This window comes from Lissotriton vulgaris, chromosome 2_2, assembly GCF_964263255.1.
Source record: "Lissotriton vulgaris chromosome 2_2, aLisVul1.2, whole genome shotgun sequence".
In the NCBI taxonomy this organism is placed as follows: Eukaryota; Metazoa; Chordata; class Amphibia; order Caudata; family Salamandridae; genus Lissotriton; species Lissotriton vulgaris.
The window spans coordinates 150,777,768-150,798,876 of record NC_141688.1 but is presented as its reverse complement, the minus strand read 5'-3'; the positions used below and the strand labels follow the sequence as shown (position 1 = coordinate 150,798,876).

At 43.7% G+C, this 21,109-nt stretch overlaps 1 protein-coding gene across 1 annotated transcript in view; it reads right to left on the bottom strand.

Annotated features, from left to right (window-relative positions):
- The window catches only part of LIN7C (lin-7 cell polarity scaffold C), a 184,716-nt gene that overhangs the window by 41,236 nt on the left and 122,371 nt on the right, over positions 1-21,109 (bottom strand). Inside the window, exon 4 of the mRNA XM_086959478.1 lies at positions 2,876-3,085. Coding sequence (XP_086815604.1) covers positions 2,876-3,085 — 210 coding nt within the window. The remainder of the gene's footprint in view (positions 1-2,875; positions 3,086-21,109) is intronic.

Here is a 21,109-nt window from a genome sequence, read left to right as displayed (position 1 = left end):
GCCTTTTGAAATGGAGGTTTTATCATATCCCTAGCCCGATGGCCCTGTTTAGAGCCCCAAACATCCTGTAGATAACTAGTCATTTTACAACTGTATCTACATACTTACCAAGTATGACCTGTGAAAGAAGCAGCACATTTTATTAATGGGGGAAGCAATTATATTTTTTCGCGACTGCTCTAATTACCTCTTTAGTTGAGAATTAAACTGGATGGCAGGTAACCTCGTCACTGCCTCGGCATCACTGCCCTTCAGTCCTCACTGCTTGCGAGCCATACAGATGCTTCATTGTACTTCCTCCTCGTGGAAGAAATGAAGGCTTTTGGAGAAGATGTGCATGGTCAACTGTGAACTGCTATTAGAAGGATGCGAGAACTGGACCCCTGTTCATAATATATGTTGCACTGCTAGCATATTGGCGTTTTGGAAGTGAAAAATTTACCAGAATTAACATAAATCGATAACACATTAACAGCTATCTCCACACCAGCTATTTAAGTGAGTTTCTACATATAGATTTTTTTGGGGTGTAGTTTTATACAGCACAAACTAGACCTGAGGGTATTAGAGCGTTTTACATGAGCACCAGCTACGTTACAGATGGACACAATAATTTTTTTGTTAGGCTCGGGGAGATTAAGTGATTTGCCCAGAATATGGAGCGTCCCTGTCGAGACTCGAACCCGGTCCTCTCCCCTAGATGTGAGAACATTTCAAACCGTATTCTTCTGATGTCCACCCACACTATCCGGTTTCAGTACTGTTTGGAAACCAAAGGATTCTGAAAACCAAGATTGTGTTACCTTTACTCTTTTAAAGAAAAGCTGCATTTTGTACTTGCAGTGCAAGGAAATCATTCTAGAACGCCCTTTCTCAAGCAAAAAAGTTGTCCTACGCAAGGATATCTTTAACAGCCACATAGCCTAAGACCAGAATACGATCACATACTGCCTCCTCTTTTTAACTAACACGCCAAGTGAGCTGAATTAAAATAGTTCTGTTTCATGAAAATGCTTTCTTTTAGTCCATATAGATTTTAAAATGTGTATGACTAAATACAATTCATTCATTCCTGTTTTGGCCACTTTCCCAATTTAAGTGTGCATTTAAATTCTGCATATCAAAATGCACTATGCATATCTTGTGTTAAAATATACATATTCATATTTATCGATGGCAAACGTTTATTTAGCTTATTTTTTATCTTATTAGAACTTTAGATAAAGAATAATCTAATTGCAAAAAGAATCAGGCAGAAATATTAGAACTTAGCAAACAGGTGAGCAACTAAGCACATTCTGGTCTTTGGGGGAAAACATTACAAAACAGTGAGAAATAACTGATACCTACAAATATGTCACAATGGTTGAACACTAAAGCACCTTTGGTGTGCCAAAGACGGACAAACCTATAATATACCATGTGCGAAAACAGAAAAGAACACACAGCATGAAAAGAAAACTTACAATGCAATAGTAACCTTGTCAATGAAATAATTCCCAAGCAACAATGAAGGCCCTGTATTGACTCTATTGTCGACGATCTAGAAACAAATTTAAGACAATCTTCTGCAAACCTTGCCTTGACTCAGTGATAAACAGGGAGTAAATATGCTAAACTGAGGTTTGTCAAAAACTAGATGTTTGATAGCGTATAAGGGAGAGCAAGTGAATTAAACAGTGAGAGACTGGATATTTAGAAACACGAACAAATACAAGAGGTGTTTCCTGTCTTCAATAGGTAGCAACAACATAGCAAGGAGTGCAGAGAACAGATCAAAATTGATGAAAATCATATGCATGAAAAAAAATTCTATCAAAGGTGAGCAGGATAAAGGAGTACTTTGCATTTACTTTCCCTTCTTTTAAGTTTTCTAGCACCTAAAATCCGGCATGTCATAAAAACAAATAAAAGAACTTTTATACTTTGACCACTTAAATCAACAAAAAGCTAGGAGTGGGCGGAATCTACGTAATCGCATTACGCAAATCTCCGCGAAACGGTAAAAAGTCTCCGCTAACACGCAGAAATTCCACGAACATGCGGAATTGCTTGTTCGCGATGCTTTTTTACTGTTCGCAATCGCTGCTTGCGTGCTCGGGGTGAAATATCCCGCGAACACGCATTTGAGAACGCGAACAAGCAAAAAATTTCACGAAGTTGCGGAACGCAGAATTTTGGGCAATTTTGCGTTCTACGAACACGATCACAACGTGGAGCGACGTGCCGTTCTGTGGAATACGGAAGTAGAAGATACCTGAATCAAGAGTTAAAAGGAGATATTGAATTTGACTGAACCGTCTGGGCGCGTCGCTAGAATTGAACCCCAATGTGGGTTGGAATTATCATCACATTTCAAAAATTACGGATTTGCAGTATTAGCCTTGAGTAAGTTGCGGGAACAGACCCCCCTATAGCGACGAAACATGTGTTGGCAGTGGCTGTTTTGACTACTAAAAGACAAGAACAAGGATATAAAACAACGAATAACCAGATGGAATTGTTGATTATTTACCTGTATGACCATGATCAATTGAATTGTTTCCAACCATAATAGGAAAATCCTTTTGTAAATCTGACGTGTGCTGGGGAGTGAAATAATTTGTATATTGAGTTGAGGCTCAAAGTTTGTAGAGTTTGGTGGTTCTCTACACCTTCGCAGCACCGTCCCATATAATTGCTGTAACATAATCCACGTGTGTTAATTCCACTGACAAGCGCCAGTAGCCTAGGATTAATACCACATTCCAAGTGTTCTATATGGAACGCGAAATTACCCAAATTCCGCGAATGGAACGGAATTTACTGCCCAGGCCTACAAAAAGCACATAATTTGGCACGAAAAATAAAATGTAACTACAAAATAAAACCATACCACTCCATTTACGGACAGTAACTGGTCACCACGTTTCAATCCTCCATGTCTGTCAGCTATACCACCAGGGATAATTCTAGATATATAAATCGGCGAGTTTTGTTCTTTGCCACCCATTATGTTGAATCCAAGACCTTCTTCTGTTTTTGGCAGTTCGACTACTCTTGGATGGGAATGGCCTTCACTGGCAGCAAACGCAGCTACAGTGGCCTGCAAGGAGACAAGGAGACGTTTCAAACTTTGTATATCAAACTTTGTATATTATTAAAAAAGAACGGTACATTCTTTACACAGCCTAAATATATCCTACATATTCCATACCAAACAAGTTTCTGATCTGAAAAATAAAAAAAAATAGCAAAGTAAAACACAAATTACGTTAACATCATTACCTCGACTACTTGCATGCTGTTGAATATTTCACCATGTTAGTCTCTGAATCATTAGCAAAATGGTAAAGAAAGAATGACACTAACACTGTAGCAAGCAAGTCCTACAATAGATTTACATCCTATGGTCAAAAGGGGTTGTTTTACCTGTACTGCTCTGCGCCATCAGACACTCTTGCACCACACAAACACAATCTTATTTGAACTTTCAACATTCCTAGAGAAGATAGAAGTATTGGCTTTCTGACTGGCTGCAGCCTTGTGCTTTATGTGCGAGACCCTTAATATATATCGAAGTTCATTAGGTAATCTTTTCTCTTTTTTTCTAGTGGCTTTCTTCTAAAGGGTGGTAGTAACTATTTTAATGATATTTGTCCAATGAGGATTGAGTTTCTGGAGTATCAAAGGATATTACTATGGGACAAAGAACATCGTTATTGCCTACATGTTAGATTAGTCGAATTGCGACTTCCTGAGCTATTGGGCTCCATTTTAAGGCTAAATGTTGTGCTGTATATAGGAGAAAATGCCTCTTTTTGCATTGTCACCTCAATTTGTTTGCTGACCGGTATTGCTGGTGTTTGACCTCTGCACACTTTGGACCCAGTGTACATCTTTAATCCATAAAAATAGAGGGAATCCAACCAGGATCTGTTGGACCTGCCAAGCAAGCGTGCAGCACTTGCCACTTTCATAGGAGTAGCAGATTATCTCGAACTTTACTTTTAACAGAGTCCGGATGCTACTTCTCCTTGACCGGATAGTCTGTAGGTGATTGAGTTGTGACACGGCTATACATCGTAGCCAAGATGCTGGAATTTTGCTGTCGAGATTAAAGATACAAAGGAGTTTTGGTATGGTGGCCTGCATTTCTTAAGAAGCTGAGAAGGTGCAGCAATAAACCAGGTGTCCAGAAATGCTCCTGGGCTCGTTTCACCAACTGTGAAACAAGAGGCAACACAGTGCTATAGGTTTTCCAATGACGCAGCACCTAGAAAATCACTAATGTCGTTTTAGGTGGAGGAAGCATCATTTGAGACTAATGAGGACTTCATGAAATATAACAATATAATCCAATAGTGAAATTCAGGAGCATGGAGAATCAATGAATGTGGGAAAATACCTTCTGACACAAGGCAGAAGTGTATGTTGAAGCAGCAATTGTGGTCCAGAGTGGAACCCCTATAAGCGAATTAGAATATCTACTGGTGTGCATTAACCATTAAGACTGGTGCCACTGATGGTAAAAACGTTGTAAAACTGTACACTTCTGTGTGGAATTGTTTAAAAAATGTACTTGTCCAGTGGACAAAATTGTGCAGAAAACTACTTGTCCTGCAAAGAAATCTACTTGTCTTACCTATTTCCTAAATCAGTTAAACCGACCGCCAAAATTGTACGTTTGATCTTAGAGAGTGCATTTTAGGCATCCTAGTGCTGAAGCATTGGGAGAACAATGTCCACAAAGAGGGAGCATACAGGAATCAGAAATTACACTTTACCCGGTGTATGCTATACTGGTAAATCAATATTGCATATTTACATGACGTATATTTTTGTACAAGATATTTACAATGAATATAAAAGATTGTCACAAATCAGCTAGAACCAAGACTGGCATGTTTTAATAAAGTACACAGTGGTATAAGCAGACATCCAGGGAGAACCATGAATAATGTGACTGGCAGGACAAATCTAGCAAAAAAAGATCTCCGGGGCCTGATGACAAAAGCCAGAAGAATTAACTTGTTTGTTTTCAAAACTTTCTCCATTTTTTCAGATGGAGGCTCGAGAAGACTCTAGCAAATTGTAGGGCATTTTGATAGGACATAGGCGCAGACACTGAGGATTTTGACCAGAAACAACAACTTATGAATCGTTTTTACTTTGTGCTGTCCGGATTTGCTCAACCATCATTTTGTCCCGGAAAGCCAACTCACAAGTCTGCAGATAGACAGAAAGGAATGATAGGTTATGGAATAGGGTCAAAAATCAATGGCAACTTAAAGAAAGGGTTACATAGTTGGGTGTTAGAAAGACAACATAAAAAGTCAGACATTTGCAAAAGAAGAAGGAGGAATGGAAAAATAGGATAAAAAGAATGAACTCACAGTAAATGCGATAGTCACCTTGGTCATGAGGTTAATATGGAGGTGGCTACCCCAGTATTCAGCCTCCAAAAATTGATAACATCCCCAGAATGTGATTAATACTTCGCAAATCCGTAGGTGTCTCCCTCAGGACAGCAGCCAGAGAACAAGTCAATAGAGACCACTGAGGCAAGTGTTGCACCTGTGCACTGTACACAAGATTTTTAAAATGAAGCACCTGTCAGTGTCCTCCAGGTGTAACATGTTCTAAGCACGCCCGACACCAGAACATGGAAAACCCTCCATCACATGTATGACAGAGGTAACAAGATTTACAAACATTCACATCCGCATTACAGTGGGAGTCAGTGATGATCAAGAGGTTACATGGAGAGCCAGTGATGTATCGGGGGGTGCAGGGTGGGTTACGGAGGGATGCAGTGATGTCCTGAGGGAGGAGGTACACAGGGTGGCAGTGATATAACAGGGTGGGCAGGAGGAAGGAGGAGTTGCAGAGGAAGGCAGCAATGCCCTTAGGTGGGGGTTAAAGTGGGAACCATGGATGGCCCATTAGTTAATATCTAAATATGGGAGAGGTCCTAAAGAAGGAAGCACTTATGGCTTCAGGGTAGGGAATACAACAAAGCTAGGGTTATGCTGATTTTCGAAGAAGAGAGATGGTTTGGCATTTAACAGAAAAGGGAGATGAGAAACACAGGGAACTAGATGGTTAGTAGAGGGCAGAAAGAAGGGAGGGCAGCAGGGAAGTGGAGGAATAGTGGTTTTACCCTGGTAGTTTGAGAGCAAAGGAAGGGAGCCAAAGTTGGTTAGAGATGTATAAGGATATATATAAAAAGCAAAAAAAAGGGGGCTTTTATTGGGTAAAAAATACAGCATGGGGGTTAGACTGGGTCACAATGGTAAACTGTACCAATGGCAGAGACTTTAGACCCAGCAAGAGAAAGGAGATGGGGTGAGCAGGGAATTAGAAAAAAGACAAGTTCTGAGACCGCAAACAGGAGAAGGTAAGGGTGGTAGACATAGCTTGAGGTGGTTAGGGTGTTACGTAGCAAGTAGAGGATGTTCTATAGTTGGTAAGTTTGTAATTTATGCCGGCTGGCACACAGCATAAGTACACGTTCAATTGCTTCTGCTGCCTCTCCTGAGAGGTTTGCAAAGTTAGCTGTTTCTGCTTTAAGCAGCTTCTAACTGGAACTTTTCCATGTGATGTATTTATTTGTTTTGCATAGGATTACTTTCCAGCAGAAAGAACGTCCTTCCTGACTGCCTGGGAGTAAAAGTATTGGATCTGTGGTGTAATTTCATGTTCAGTTTCATTGCAAGATGTAGCTGTGAAAGAGAATCCGGGGTTCTATAGGCAAATTTTCTTTGGAAACACTTACATTACCTTCTCAACGCAGTTTCTTTCCTATCTATTTTTAAGAAACACGTTTCTGTGCACTGCATAAACCCACTGTCCTGCCGTACATGCTGCTTCATTTACCCCTCCCAGTACATTTGAAGTACATTTCTGCCTTATGTAGGCACACAACGCGCCAGGCTCTTATGGAAATGTGGCTTTATTATCAGCTACCACACGAGGGCGCTGAGCCTCCAATCACAACCACTTAACCACTTTGTGTGATCCTGGGCATGTGTTAAATTAAAGAGATCACCCTTAGTTTAGCGCCCCAGTGCATCCCTAAAGTCACGCTTACTGCTGCACAGAAAAGCATGTGAAGTCCCTGACAATTTTAAATGCAAGTTTTGGTAACGTTACTTAATTGAAATTAAGGGTCAAAGGGCCAGATAAGCCACGAGGAGAGATAAAGGCATAGTGCAGGCACCGTGTGAAATGTGAGAGGCTTATGGAAATGGGAAGTACTGGACGGAGCTTTAATGTACACCCTGGTTGTAACATGAGATGTCGAGGGGCAGGGAGCAGGGGCTGCAGGTGAGCCTGGTGGGGGGCACAGGCACCAGATAAGTGCAGAGGGAAAGCAATGTGCGAAGGGAGGGGGCCGTGAATTACTTCACTCCAGGACTCAAATGCGAGTGAGTGGGTTGCGACCTGAGGGCTGTATCTGAGAGGCCCAAGGGTGGCGCATCAAAAGGGTGAACAGAGAGCCCAGGTGAGAGCAGGGTCTGCCAGGCTCTTACCCGCCAGTGCGGTGGCTGTTCTCGGACTGCAGAAGCTGCATCATTTTTAGGTCTCGGTAATATCCGGTCGCAGACCGGATGTCCGAGAATTATTGTTAGGTCTCGGTAATATCCGGTCGCAGACCGGATGTCCGAGAATTATTGTCTCTTAGTGTGGCAGCTTAAACCAGCCTCCCTCGTCCTCTCTCCTTCATTGGCTGGCTTCCTAAATGGAGGCCAGCCATTGGAGGAGAGATCCATCACTCCGATGTAGCCCCGTCCTTTTCGGATTTGGGGGCGTAAGTTTTGCTGTTCTTTAGACAGTGACGTCGCCCGTCACTCAGAACAGCAAAACACACGCCCCCAAATGCGAAAATGACCATGCTTTCTCCGAGGCATTTCTGCTTTGCCTCGGAGAAAGACGGTGGTGATTTACAGAGCTGCGATGCTCGTCCCGCTCCCCCCTCCCCCAGCAAATCCAACAGACCCTCTCACTAGCCCACCTCTGTATCTGACTCCAGAGGCAAAGCACGCTCAGATGTACCCTTCTTCGTCCCGGTCCCCCCTCCCTCCCTCCGCCCGCAGCTCGAGCGTCGTTCTTTTCCTCTTCCTCGTCTTGTTTTCGATGGCAGCCGAGTCACACAGCTTCATCCCAGCTGCCAGTAAAACACCTTTGTCACGCTGGGGAGTTTAGGACAACTCTTCGAAGCACCTCGTTCCCAGTCCTGAAAGGTCATTTAACAAAATTAGTGCAGCCAAGAGTTTTATTCTTAATTCCGTTCGAATTAGAATTGTGAGTGAATACACTTGAAAAGAACACCTTCAAGAAGGAAAGCAAGGAACTATAAATGTTCTGTCCCATGACATTGAATTATCATGAATTTAGAGTGTAAATCAGCATGTTTTAGTGTATCAGTATATTTACCAAAGGACGTCAGCCGATAGCAAGTAAACGCCCACCGCCCTGTGCAGGTCGTGCACGCCCACCCCCACCGGCCTAAGGTGAGAGGCTGAGCAGGTCGCGCACGCCCACCGGCCTAAGGTGAGAGGCTGAGCTGGTCGCGCACGCCCACCCCACCGCCCTAAGGTGAGAGGCTTCGCCCCCCCCCCCTCCTAAAGTGAGAGGCTGAGCGTGCTCCTGCTTCTACATTATTTAGCAAGCATTGATTCCCCCCACGCACGGAGCGAGGAGACAGTGAGAAGGAACAGGACAGCTCACTAGTGAGCAAGTGCTAGTGACTAATGTACTGACTGTACAAAAAATCGGCCCCCGCCCCAACCAGCAACAAACCCACCCCTGGCAGCCTATCGGGGGATGGCCCGGCTCCCACTCCAAAGCGGCTAGAGCTCGTGTTCCGAGGATACTAGCGCCTCTACTTCTTTCGGAGAGTGTGAAACTACAACTCCCTGCATGCACACTGTTGCGCACTAAAGTGCACACTTAGAGGCGCTTTACATCTCTGCCTTTGTTTCCAGTCTGCTCGAGCGGCCCTTGACTTGGCCCCCATCTCGGAGGTGGGCACTTGCCGCTCTGATACGGTTGCTCCCCCCTCCCTGTAGCCCTCAGAGGGGTCACCCTCCACCACACCCATCCTGCCCGAGAGAAGACTGTTCTTGCAACCAACCGTAAGGGTCTCCAGGGCCATGAGCCCCGTACGGGTGAGGAGTGGCGCTTTATAAGAAATCTGATGGACTCTTCCCCTCACGTGAGCCGCTGCATTCTTGCAGTGCAGGGTGATTTACAGAGCTGCTTTGCTCGTCCCCCCTCCCTCCGCAGCTCTTCTTCGTTCCGGTCCCGCTCCCCCCTCCCCCTCCCCCTCCCCCAGCAAATCCAACAGACCCTCTCACTAGCCCACCTCTGTATCTGACTCCAGAGGCAAAGCACGCTCAGATGTACCCTTCTTCGTCCCGGTCCCCCCTCCCTCCCTCCGCCCGCAGCTCGAGCGTCGTTCTTTTCCTCTTCCTCGTCTTGTTTTCGATGGCAGCCGAGTCACACAGCTCCATCCCAGCTGCCAGTAAAACACCTTTGTCACGCTGGGGAGTTTAGGACAACTCTTCGAAGCACCTCGTTCCCAGTCCTGAAAGGTCATTTAACAAAATTAGTGCAGCCAAGAGTTTTATTCTTAATTCCGTTCGAATTAGAATTGTGAGTGAATACACTTGAAAAGAACACCTTCGAGAAGGAAAGCAAGGAACTATAAATGTTCTGTCCCATGACATTGAATTATCTGGAATTTAGAGTGTAAATCAGCATGTTTTAGTGTATCAGTATATTTACCAAAGGACGTCAGCCGATAGCAAGTAAACTCCCCCCACCCCCCCACAAAGGGACTCATCCAGTCTGTATTGCTAGGCCCCGCCTCCGTAGCACCCATTCATTTTGTGGTCAAAAGTCGAAACCTGATTAAGATTACATAGTAAATGCCGCACACAATTCATTCAGAATTACACTACTTAAAAGGTTTGCCCTATTTGCGTATGTATTAACAACGTTTAATTTGATAAATAATTCTCGTAGACCCTTTTTTAAGATATCTACTTACAAATGATTAATTTTTGTAAAGAAAAATTAAGAGTGCTTAAGAAGCACTTAGGTTGTTCAGAGGCTTGCCCTAACCACATATGGGTTCGCTACAAAACAGTCGATCCAATAGCATGTCCTGACTCTGGGTGGACTGCTGGCAAGGTACGTGAAGGTTTCCTTTTTCGAACTCCACTTCCTAAAGCAAATGCACCGCATCCCTTCATGCTGGGAGCTGATTTCTCGCGGATACCGAGTTAAAGCTGACCTTGGGTGCATTCCAAGGCTTTGAAGTGGTGCTTCCATCGGGAGTGTCTCCAATTAAAGTGCTTGACTCCGCTGAACAGGGCTATCTGCTGCAAACCTGGCTGTAATAGTTATACAATCTTTGAAAAGGCTGCCATTTAAATGCAGTGCATCAACTGCATTGCATCCCTGTTGCATGCTCACTCCCGAAAAGGGGTTTGCTACCTTTTAGTTTGGTATGCTGGAAGTTCAAATGCAAGGGAAGACTGGAAGAGCCCCATCCAGAGCACAGGTTGAGGATGCCCATACTTTTCTGTGAGTAACTGTTGAAGGTGTGATGTATTTTGTAGCACAGCATTTCACGTCAGGCTTTTTAGCATAGCAAAGACATGAATATAAGGAACCACAACCAGAAGTGAGACTGGCAAATAGAAATCCCTACATACAGTCCCTCTACTAAATGATACAAGATATTCTAAGGACATGTATTTCTAAAATATCAGATGTTGTAATATTTAGGACACATACTATTATAATACAAGTTGATTTCTAGTCCTGGGAACCATTGATGACGTCACCGGGGCTTGCCTGAGAGCTGCGCACTGATTGGTGCAGCGCTCGTTTTATTTACAACTCCAAATTCAAATGTTGTTTGCACTATAACTGAAATTAAAAAAAAATATATAGATATAAAAATGGAGGCAGTGTCATGTCATTTGTGCATGCATGTATGTTGGTACATGTTCGAACTAGTTAACTATAACGGAATGATGCATGCTTACTTGCGCACGGCAGCGTTTTTAAGAAAAATCTGCTTTTTTAAAATATATATTTTTGCTGATGGTGTCCGGCAGTGGCGCGTAAAACATTACCAAAGCCAGTAGGTCAAAAAGACCAGGCCTGTTTGTTTAGCCAACGGATGTTCGAATACTCTATTACTGGTGTGAAGAGTATCTCTACTGTGAATCAGGACTTCTTTAAACTATTAAATATCAAATTGGGTTTTTTCCAGGCCGCACTTTTTTTTAATGAGCGTTTGGGAGCTAGTGGCTATCGAGTCCACATAGACTATTTATTGATGCAATTATTTGGGCTTTTAGGCGTGGAAGGGCGATTGCTTTTGCAGTGTGCCTCGTGTAAAGGAATAAAGTACCTATGCTGGCTTGCATAGCGTTGTATGCCTGGGCAAAAAAAACTGTGCTTTAAGGGTGAGGCTACAGTGACCACGCACTGGGGGCGTTCTGCATGCCAGATGTAGCTCATGGGCAGAAAAGAGAGCTAAGTGCCTCGTCGGACAGGAAGGTTAAATGCACGCGGCGCTTCCCACTTCCGGTTTATTGCTCCCTGCTCACTGGCACCGCAAACCAAGTGTTTACAGTGCCAGTTGCTGTGTGCCGCTCTGTTTAGCTGACGCCAACATATAAAGCACGGCACGGGGACAGTCGTGTGCCGTCAGGTCGCAGTAAAAACAGACCAACGAGAAATACCCCTAGCTGACGGGAACCGAGGCCCTGGGCGCTCGAGGCATGTCCTGCTGCAGGCGGCGAGGAAGGAGGAGGAGTGCAGGGGTCCGAAAGAGGAACCCGACCCCGTGGCGGTAACTGACCCCTGGCAGCAGGGACTCGCTTCTGCTGCTCCTGCTGAGCCCAGCAGGGCGCGCGCCTCTGGTGTCACAGGGCTGCCCTCGGACATGGCAGAGAAGATCAATTCCAGAATGAACGCGTCACGCTTTCTCAGCGCCTCCCCATACCATGTACTTCTGCCTCGACAATGCTCTGCTCAACCCCCAGCTCATGGTCCTGTTGAAGACTTGATCCCATAATGAGAAGAGCTTTCAGGCGACTTCTGACTGCCACCTTCAATCTATTCAGAATGTGGCCTTACAGCCAGAGCTGCTGACATTAGACCTGGGGAGCCGGGTCGGAGTTTCCCCATCAGCTCTTTATCTTGAGTGTCTCAGCTATTCACAAAATCTTCCCATGGCTAAGAAACAAATGGGTGTAACTTTGTGTAATGCGAAGCGGCTAAAAGCCCTCTGTTGTGCTATCCAAAATGCACAGAGGTAAATACAGAGTGGAGTGCTGTGGAGTGCTGTGGAGTGCAGAGTGCTGTGGAGTGCAGTGTGCTGTTGAGTACAGACTGCAGAGTGCTGTTGAGTGCAGTGTGCTGTTGAGTACAGACTGCAGAGTGCTGTTGAGTGCAGTGTGCTGTTGAGTACAGACTGCAGAGTGCTGTTGAGTGCAGTGTGCTGTTGAGTACAGACTGCAGAGTGCTGTTGAGTGCAGTGTGCTGTTGAGTACAGACTGCAGAGAGCTGTTGAGTGCAGTGTGCTGTCAAGTACAGACTGCAGAGTGCTGTTGAGTGCAGTGTGCTGTTGAGTACAGACTGCAGCTTGCTGTTGAGTGTGTCTGTGGGAGGGTGGCTCTGTGTAGGGTGTAGCTATTGACATTGTCAATGACAATGCCATTTATATAACGATTAAGCTATTGGCAATGTAAATGACAATGCCATTGATGATTTAAAAAAAAAAAAGAAATGTCATGAGCAATGCTAATAGCTCTACCTTTAATGATGCCGAGACCATTGCATTGTAAATGCTTGTTCCCTCTTGCTCTAAGGATTGAAAGAGCCAGAAGAGGAGCCTGGAAGCTGCATGAAAGCTGCGTGGAGACCGACAAAAACCTCTCAGCTGACAGCGCATTGCAATTTGTGTTTGAACCTGCCAATTTGAACATATTCATACTCCTATTCAAATTCAATGGAGACGATGCTGCCTAAAATTCGGAGTGTCCGACTTTGGAGCTGGGGAAGCAGGTTTGGTTCTCCGTGTCTGTTCAACATCCTGTGAGTCTGGGCAAATCTTTTAATCTCCCCGTGCCTAAAAATAAAATATGAATCCCTGTGTAATGTAACTGCATCTCATACAAAGCACTTTGTTTCCGTCAGGTGTCTCGATTACTACAGTGCACAGTCTTCTTGTCCTTCGGACAAAACAGACATTAAAACTTCTTGCCCTTGCAAGAAATCTAGATGTCTTGGGCGTCGGGCGATAGGAATTCCCCTCCCCTGCAGACTTCTTAAACATCATGGATCTTAATACCTTAAGTGAGTGGTGGTAATCCTCATGAGAGAACCTCATTCTAGATTAGTCCTCATAGGTCGTGGGTTGAGCTGTGGTAGAAGGAGCTTGCTATTCAAGCTCTTCTGCCTGCTCAACAATAGTTCATGGTGTCTTCAAAGATCTTTTTGCTTGGCATGAAGTCTATTTTTCTCCTCGTCAGCCACGGTTTTAGAGGACATGGTCACACAGAGTGGACATTCTTCAGGAAGATTAGTATCAGGCTCACATGCAAATCAAAGATCATGGAGATATACTATGGTTCCTTCTCTGGCTACTTCCTATAACACAAAAATTATTTCATAAAAAGAGATGACATCTGTAAAAATTGTTACTCTAATATCGAGTGAAATGTTTCTTGAAAAGTTGGAAAGGGTTCTTGAAAAGGCCAGACTTAGTGTTCATTCTGTTTATAGGAGCTGGAAAAAATACCTGCAGTAACCTGCATGGCATGGGCATGGCAGTGTTAGTGTTCGCCTACTGAAGGCTGCCGTCTATCAAGAAACATTTCTTTAACTTTTTGTTTTTTATAAATTGCGAAAGAGTGTCGCAGTCACTTGTTTTACACTACTTGACTTTGCAAATTCTAATTGGCTCCTTTTTCCTCTTTAAAAAGGAATACATACTATTTGACCAAATTGGCTGGCAGAAAGACTACCAAAATATACTTTTGCTTTAAAAAAATAGACTTCTCTATTTCTACTTTTGCATATATACATTTATTTAAAAAAATACTTTAGGATCCCATGTGTTTGATAGACTATCAAAGACAAATGTTCTGACACTGAGATGAAGTGTAAAAACCTGGTGATGCACGGAGGCAGTCCTCATACATTCATTAAAATAGGGATTATTTACTCTATTACTACAGTACTTCGGTATGAAAGTGTGAAAGTGATTATTATGCAGCTTGGGAGGTCACCTATCTAAAGAAATATCAAAACTAACTTGCAATTTCAGCTCAAAAGTGACAAAATTAACCTGGACTCAACCCTAGAAACTAGGGCATAGAGGAAACATGCTTAATTTAGGAAAACGTTTAATAAAGTATTTATAATCTAGGTTGTATGCAGTATCAAACCGGTAATAAAGTAAAAGCACCAAACAAAAATACCAAATCAACATTAGAATAGAGTACATTTTAATTAAAAGAAAGAAGCTGAAATGTTAAAAATCCAATAAGGGAAAGTGGAAATATGAATTTTAAAATATTTATGTGAAAATAGTTGCAAAAAGCACCTAGTATAATCTATGGAAGGAGTAGACCAGGACCCAGGTGCACTTTTATACCCAGAGCGGGTTTGTCTTGGTCAGAAAGTTTCTACCTCCTGACTCGCGTCTTTTTTTTAAGGTACTCTAAATCCTTCAGCGGGGCAGCCAGAAGCTGTATACAATGAAGTTTCCTCAAAATCGAACGCCTTTGTCACAAGCTTCGCTGAGATGTGTGAAGGCTGTGAAGTCCAAAAATGTGTTGAGTTCTGGAGCAGATCTTCCGGGTTACGTTGAAGCCTTCCCGGACCTTAGTGACATAACTTGGGGTCAGGAGATGGTGCCAGCAATATCCAGTACAGGTCTAGTTAGAACTGGTCACATCAGGAAAATGGCCTCTCGTAGCTTGTTGTGTCACTGTGACCACACAGGAGGTCAGCCACCTGACCCTATGAGTCCTGGTTACAAGGAGCAGGTCCAGTCCCTCAAGGCTCCTCTCGAGTTACAGAGGGTCCAGTCCTCTTCTCATCTTGCACAGATCCAGAATTTCTTTTGAGTAGTGATCCTTGGGGTGCTACACTTACAGTTTGCAAGAGCCCATGGCTGACTTCTGGACAACCCTAACCAAAGAGGTAAATGTTCCCAGGGATAACCACGCCGACCTTTTCAGAAGTTACTGTCTGTCCTACTGCAAACAATCGCACAGAACACCTTACTCAACCTTGTGTCCACCCCAAACTGGTTCTGGTGGTGTTGCAATCAGGTTCCACCCCCCTACAGTACACCTGGATTTTTTGCTTTTTGGATCACACGGTTTTGGACTTTTTACTGTGGGCTAGTCACACTTCATGTGTCTCACCCACTGTAATTACATGGCAAATAGACTGCGCTTGTTTACCGCCAGTATCTGCTTTTTAAGATAAGGCTGATTTGATGCAGCAAAGATAAGGAGGCCGTGGCTGGTTACAAGTAAATAGGCATGTAAACGTGTGGAGGCTGCGTATGGGAGACCACCATCATGCGCAGCCCGGTAACTGCACACAGAATGCCTGACACAGTGGAGACTCTGCAGGATTAAATAATGACATAAGATATACTTTCTCATGTTAGTGTACACTAATACGGTAAGTCAGTGCAATTTATTATTGCATCTGTAGTGATACTTATCTATACACATAGGAAGAAAACTGCCTTAGAGTGCAGTTTCACTACCCTTTGGCCTACAGAGACCAGTGACATAACCAACTGGGGTGTAACTTGTGCAGGAAAATCAAATCTGCAAGTTCCACAAAGATATCGGAATACAATTTGGGTCATCCAGAATGGTCATATTTCTCTGGCTCAACTCATGATCAGAGCCCAATTAACTACATTTCTCTCCAGCAGCAGGAACAAAGGCCTGCATAGAGAAAGAGAGCAAATAACAGTGCTTTACTCAGCTGATGATTATCTCATTTTACTGCATGCACAGCTACTTGACAGAGTGTCCCGGCATGAGAGCTGCTGGTTCAGAATATGAGATAAGGTTCATCCGAATCAAAGTACAATATCGACTTTCCGCCTAGTTTTACATGCTAGATCCTATGTATCTCTGCCAAAAATGTATTGGCTCTCTTAGTGGTCTTGGAGGATTGTGAAAACAGAATCTGCCATTAAGATAGGCTGGACCTGATTGATATAAGGCATCATGCACTTATTCAAGGGCCTTAAATTTCACTCTTCCTATGATGGGCAACCAGTAAAGTGCCCGACATGCGTGTTCTCCCAGTAACATTCAAATTAAGTTGAGCCACCGCATTTTGAATCACCTGCAATCTGTCCATCAGGTACTCTGTTGGTCAAATATAGTGCGCTTCTGTAATCAATTCTTGAAGTGATCAGCGCATGGATGACCATTTTCTTAACTGAGGACGACAGTAGAGGCAAACATTTCTTTAAGGACTTCATATTTCCAAAACATGTGCCAACTAACCCCTCTACTTGAGGTCCAAAACACAGCCGGGTGTCAATGTTATACCCAGATCCTTATCTACATCATGCTGTTGTCAAAGGGGAGATGCATGATCTGGCCAAAAGGATTGCCAAAGATGTGACGGAAACTTCCAGAAGAAGAGAATTTCTGTTTTCTCTTCATTGCATTTGAGTTGGGCAGTAGCTAACCATTGAAAAACCATAGTAAATTAATCTGAGCACCTTTAGACTTAACTTCCTAATCCCAAGAGAACAGCAGTTGTGTATAATCTGCGTAGATCACTTTTGCTCCCAAAGCTTCTGAAAGTTGGGCCAGGGGACTCCCACCAAAACAACACATGGAGTGTTAGCGTAAGGAGGAATTCAAACTAGTTGGATCCTCTAAGCTTAAAATGTTATCCGGTCCAGTACCTGTTCTGTTACTCCTATAGCCTGGAGAAGGTTCAACAGTATAGAATGAGGGACCATATCAAATGCTGCCAATTAATTCAGCATATTCAGTAAGGCAACTACCCCAGCATGCAAAGTTCCCTCATTATATTTAGACACTTGTACCAGCTCCTGAAGAGGAATGAGATGGGATGGAATAATCTGCATCAATGAATAAATCAGTCAATCACCTGTCGATATATGCAAGGGATGGGCCTACCAAGCCCATTGAACAAAGGAGGGAGATCTCTGGAGCCAGCAAACAAGGGCACTCCCGTTGAATTGAAAATTTTATGAGGAAGGCCCTGGCAGTGATTTCAGTGTGGGGTGGAGCTGAGGCCCCCAGATGCGATGTGACTAGTGACTCCTGAATGATGCCATTTTGAACTGTTCAAGTATGCTGTGCAGGAGGGTTAGGACAGGGATCGAGGGGGAAACTGGCACCCTAGGATTGGTGGGGGGGAGGGGGAGGGCTGGCTTCTGGCATCTTCCTCTCCCCTTTGAAAACTGTTTCACTAGGAGGAGACTCTCTTGCCCGGTGATTTCTCTGTGCTTTGGTGTTGGACCGTTGAGCCGCCAAGTAGAATTGGAACAAAGAATCCCCCCGACGCCCACAAAAGACCAAGGATTAAGCCCTAGGACCAGTGGGTCTCTCCAAGGGCCAGTGAGGTTGGCACAGGGAAATAGGAGAACCAGCTTCCTGAGTAATGTGCCTCTGTAGAGGTCTGATGTGACTGCCCTAGGTGGCTAGAGCATGCCATCATTAGTAAAATGAGCCCAGGATTGTCAAAAGCGGCCCAACTGAGCCTGAGTTATGGCAGTTTAAAGAAGGAGCACCTTTGAAATTGCAAAGTTCCAGCGGCTTCGCTGCTGTTTCACCCCTTACCTCCAGGGTGGGTCAGAGCCCAGGGGAGGGCACAAGATTAATTTATTAATTTTACCTCGAGGAGGAGGTGTGCTTGGGGTCCCTCTCCAGGACTCTCAGCTGGCCCAGGGACCTAAACTCCTAGGCAGTTTTCACTGAAAAGGGAGCCGGGACCCCACCCTAGCCACCTGAAGCAGAGGAGAAGGAGGGACCGCTGTCACACCCCCTTAATGGTAGTGGCTATACTACCGGAGAAGACCTGCCGAAGCGGGCAGGGAGAGAAACTCTACAGACTCCCATGGCTGCAAACGGAGGTGCAAGCTGCACAGGAACATACAGGGCAGTTAGGGATGGGCGCCTTTAGCTGCCCCCACCATAAGGAGGCATAGGGAGTGAAAGGGTGGGACTGGGCACCCCTCTAAAGTAAATACATTTTTTTTAAACCCTCAGGATCCTCATATGTTATAATATTCCCTGCTTGCAGAGGAGTGCACCATAATGCCTTCCGGGACTCTCCAATTTTGCACATTTTCTTTTTTTATATTAGCTTCAAGATGGCCAGGGCAACAAAGGCTTCCCCTTTCTCAGGTCTGCTTTTACACTAATGGCACGCTTCGCCCATCCATTTCAAGTTATTGAAACTACTGGGCCCACTAGAAGTTTTTTTTCCCTGACTGGATAGGGATTACATTTCCTGCACCCAGACCAGCCTTTCACAAAGGCTAAGCCATGGTTCTCCATTAGGAGCAGTATTCCCATCTCACCAAGGGCAATCACTGGCAGGGCAACTACTGGTAGGCTAAGGCAAACTAGACTCCAGAAGCTTTAGCCTGAAAACATGTAACTTCCTAAAAGCTACATTTCTTAAATATTAATTAAAAGTTTACCTTCACAAATAAATTGGATTGTTAATAAATATGAAAACTAGACTTGAAATGACGGTTCTAGTTTTTGTGTCTTAAGTTACAGAGTAATGTTTATAATCTGTACTTTGACATTTGCTATGGTCCAGCTACAGCCCTGCTAGTAAACTAGCTTTTGGGGACTATTAACCAGAGGAACGTACCAACTTTAATACTGCACCACTTTTAAATATCAGGCACCCTACCTTGTGGACAACAAGGTGCAATTGGGGTGATTTATTAATATTAATAGCAAGGTTTCCTGCCTTTTAGAAAAAAAAACATTTTGACAGGTTTTTAGGCTGCTGCAGTCAAACTACACATGGTAGGCCTGAAGTCATGTTTCACAGGCCCAATCTGGGGATGGCACAATAGGACCTGCAGTCCAAAGGTGGCACAGGGCTCGGAAAACCCACTCACCCGCTCGCTATGGCATGCCAGATTTAATCAGGACAAGCTATTTTTAGGGCCTACTCGCCCTTTCTGGCAAGCTGAAAATCATCTAACTTAAGTCACAGAAAGAAAAGTCAATGTAGGAAGACAAACTGACTTTTGACCTCGGTCTCTGAAAGCCAAGCAAATGAGACAAGATCAGATTTAAAGGAATCTTTATTGCTCGCAAAGTGTACAAGCAGTAAAGATGCCTTCAAATCTTGCTATCTTGTCACATTCGCTCAGCTTTCAGAGACAAAGGTCAAAATCAGTTTGTCTTCCTACATTTACTTATCTTTCTGTGACTGAAGTTAGAGAATTTTGCAAAGTGAACTGTGTGACAATCGCGTTGAGACCAGTTCACGGATCAAGTACATTACAGTGAGGTTGAGTAGATTTTTCAAGTTACTAGAACTGCAGGTCTAGTAACATTTGTATGATTTTTCGAACCCTGTGGCATTTAACGTTCAGCCCAGAGTGCATTTTCTATGCAATATATTAGGCGCGTCTAGGCAAGTTAATTAAGTCAACCAGGTATAAGATAATGTAACCGTGTTTAAAGGGGGATCACAGGCAGTTTAGTCGCGTTATACAGGGCTGTTTAAAGAGGTAGCACGGCAGTTTAATCCTGTTTAACAGGGATGAATTAGACAGAGTTTTAAGTCCAGAAAAAACAGGGTACAGAAAAGGCAAAAAATATGGAGTAACCATACAGAAAATGTGGATTTGTTACAATTTCCTTTCCATAATGCACAGGAAAAATATCTAGTAAACTGATTCTTGTAACACAGGAATGTCTAGAAAGCAACAGCACTAATTGTCATACAGGCCTCTGGAATAAAAAATTGGTACATTGAATGGGGTATTTGTAACTTTACTAGTTAGTCATGATGAAATCTTAACATTAAGAAGGGTTCTATTTCCTTAGCTTCTAGCTTTAAAAAATACAGACAATGCAGGGAACGCTTGAACTTGTGGCACTGATCCATATTTTACTAAGGAAAATTGGTCTTTGGTATTCTTAAAACCGGGCAAAAGTGCAGGTCGGGCAACTAGCTGAAAGTACTGAGCCCATCCTCAAAGCAAAAGGAGGCCCCAACTTTGTACTGTATATTCCAGAACAACCTGAATGATCATTGGTTAAGCAAGAAAGATGCTCCAAATAGGAGCAACATGGAAATGAGTGCTGTTAGTTTCCGGCCGGCTATGAACAAGCCAGAAGGTCCCGGCTAAAGTGCTAGTGGCTTTGCCAACATGGAACATGCCATCCAGCCCAAGAAGCCCAGAAATACTGACAGAGTACCTAAAGGTTGTACCACCTCTCACTATCAGAGAATGGCCACCCAAGAAATAAATGTCTAATAGTGCAGGTGAACACAGATGTGCCTGAGTGTAGCAAACTCCTGCTCTGCATCAATTCTAAAATTTTGATTTCTTCATGGACCCAGCTATACTTTTAGTGGTCCAGGACCTGGTAGAAGTGCCAGGCAGATAGACTGGGAGAACTGGTGGTCTCTGCTAAGACCTGCAATCTTTTCTCAGAGTCAGATTATAGAGTGCCCCATAAGATTATCATTGTTTTTGGCGTTGGTCCCCCCGATCATGGATCAGCTGACACCCAGTATAAGAAAATGGGTTATTACTCAGCGAGGATTTCAGGCCTACCCAATTAACAAGTCTAAAATCCAGTTCCAACACACAAGTTTAATAAAAACAAACCTGGACTCAACCCCTGGCTGCTGTGGAACACAGCAGATAGGCTTATGAAAAGTGTATAAAGTATATGGTAGTACCAAATAATTATAATGTTAAAATGCAACACAATAAAAATCACACAATGAATTTTCAATAAAAAAAGAAAAATGTAGCCGGAAAATAAACACCAAAATTATTTTATCCCAGTAAAAAGTATAAAGTTTTAAG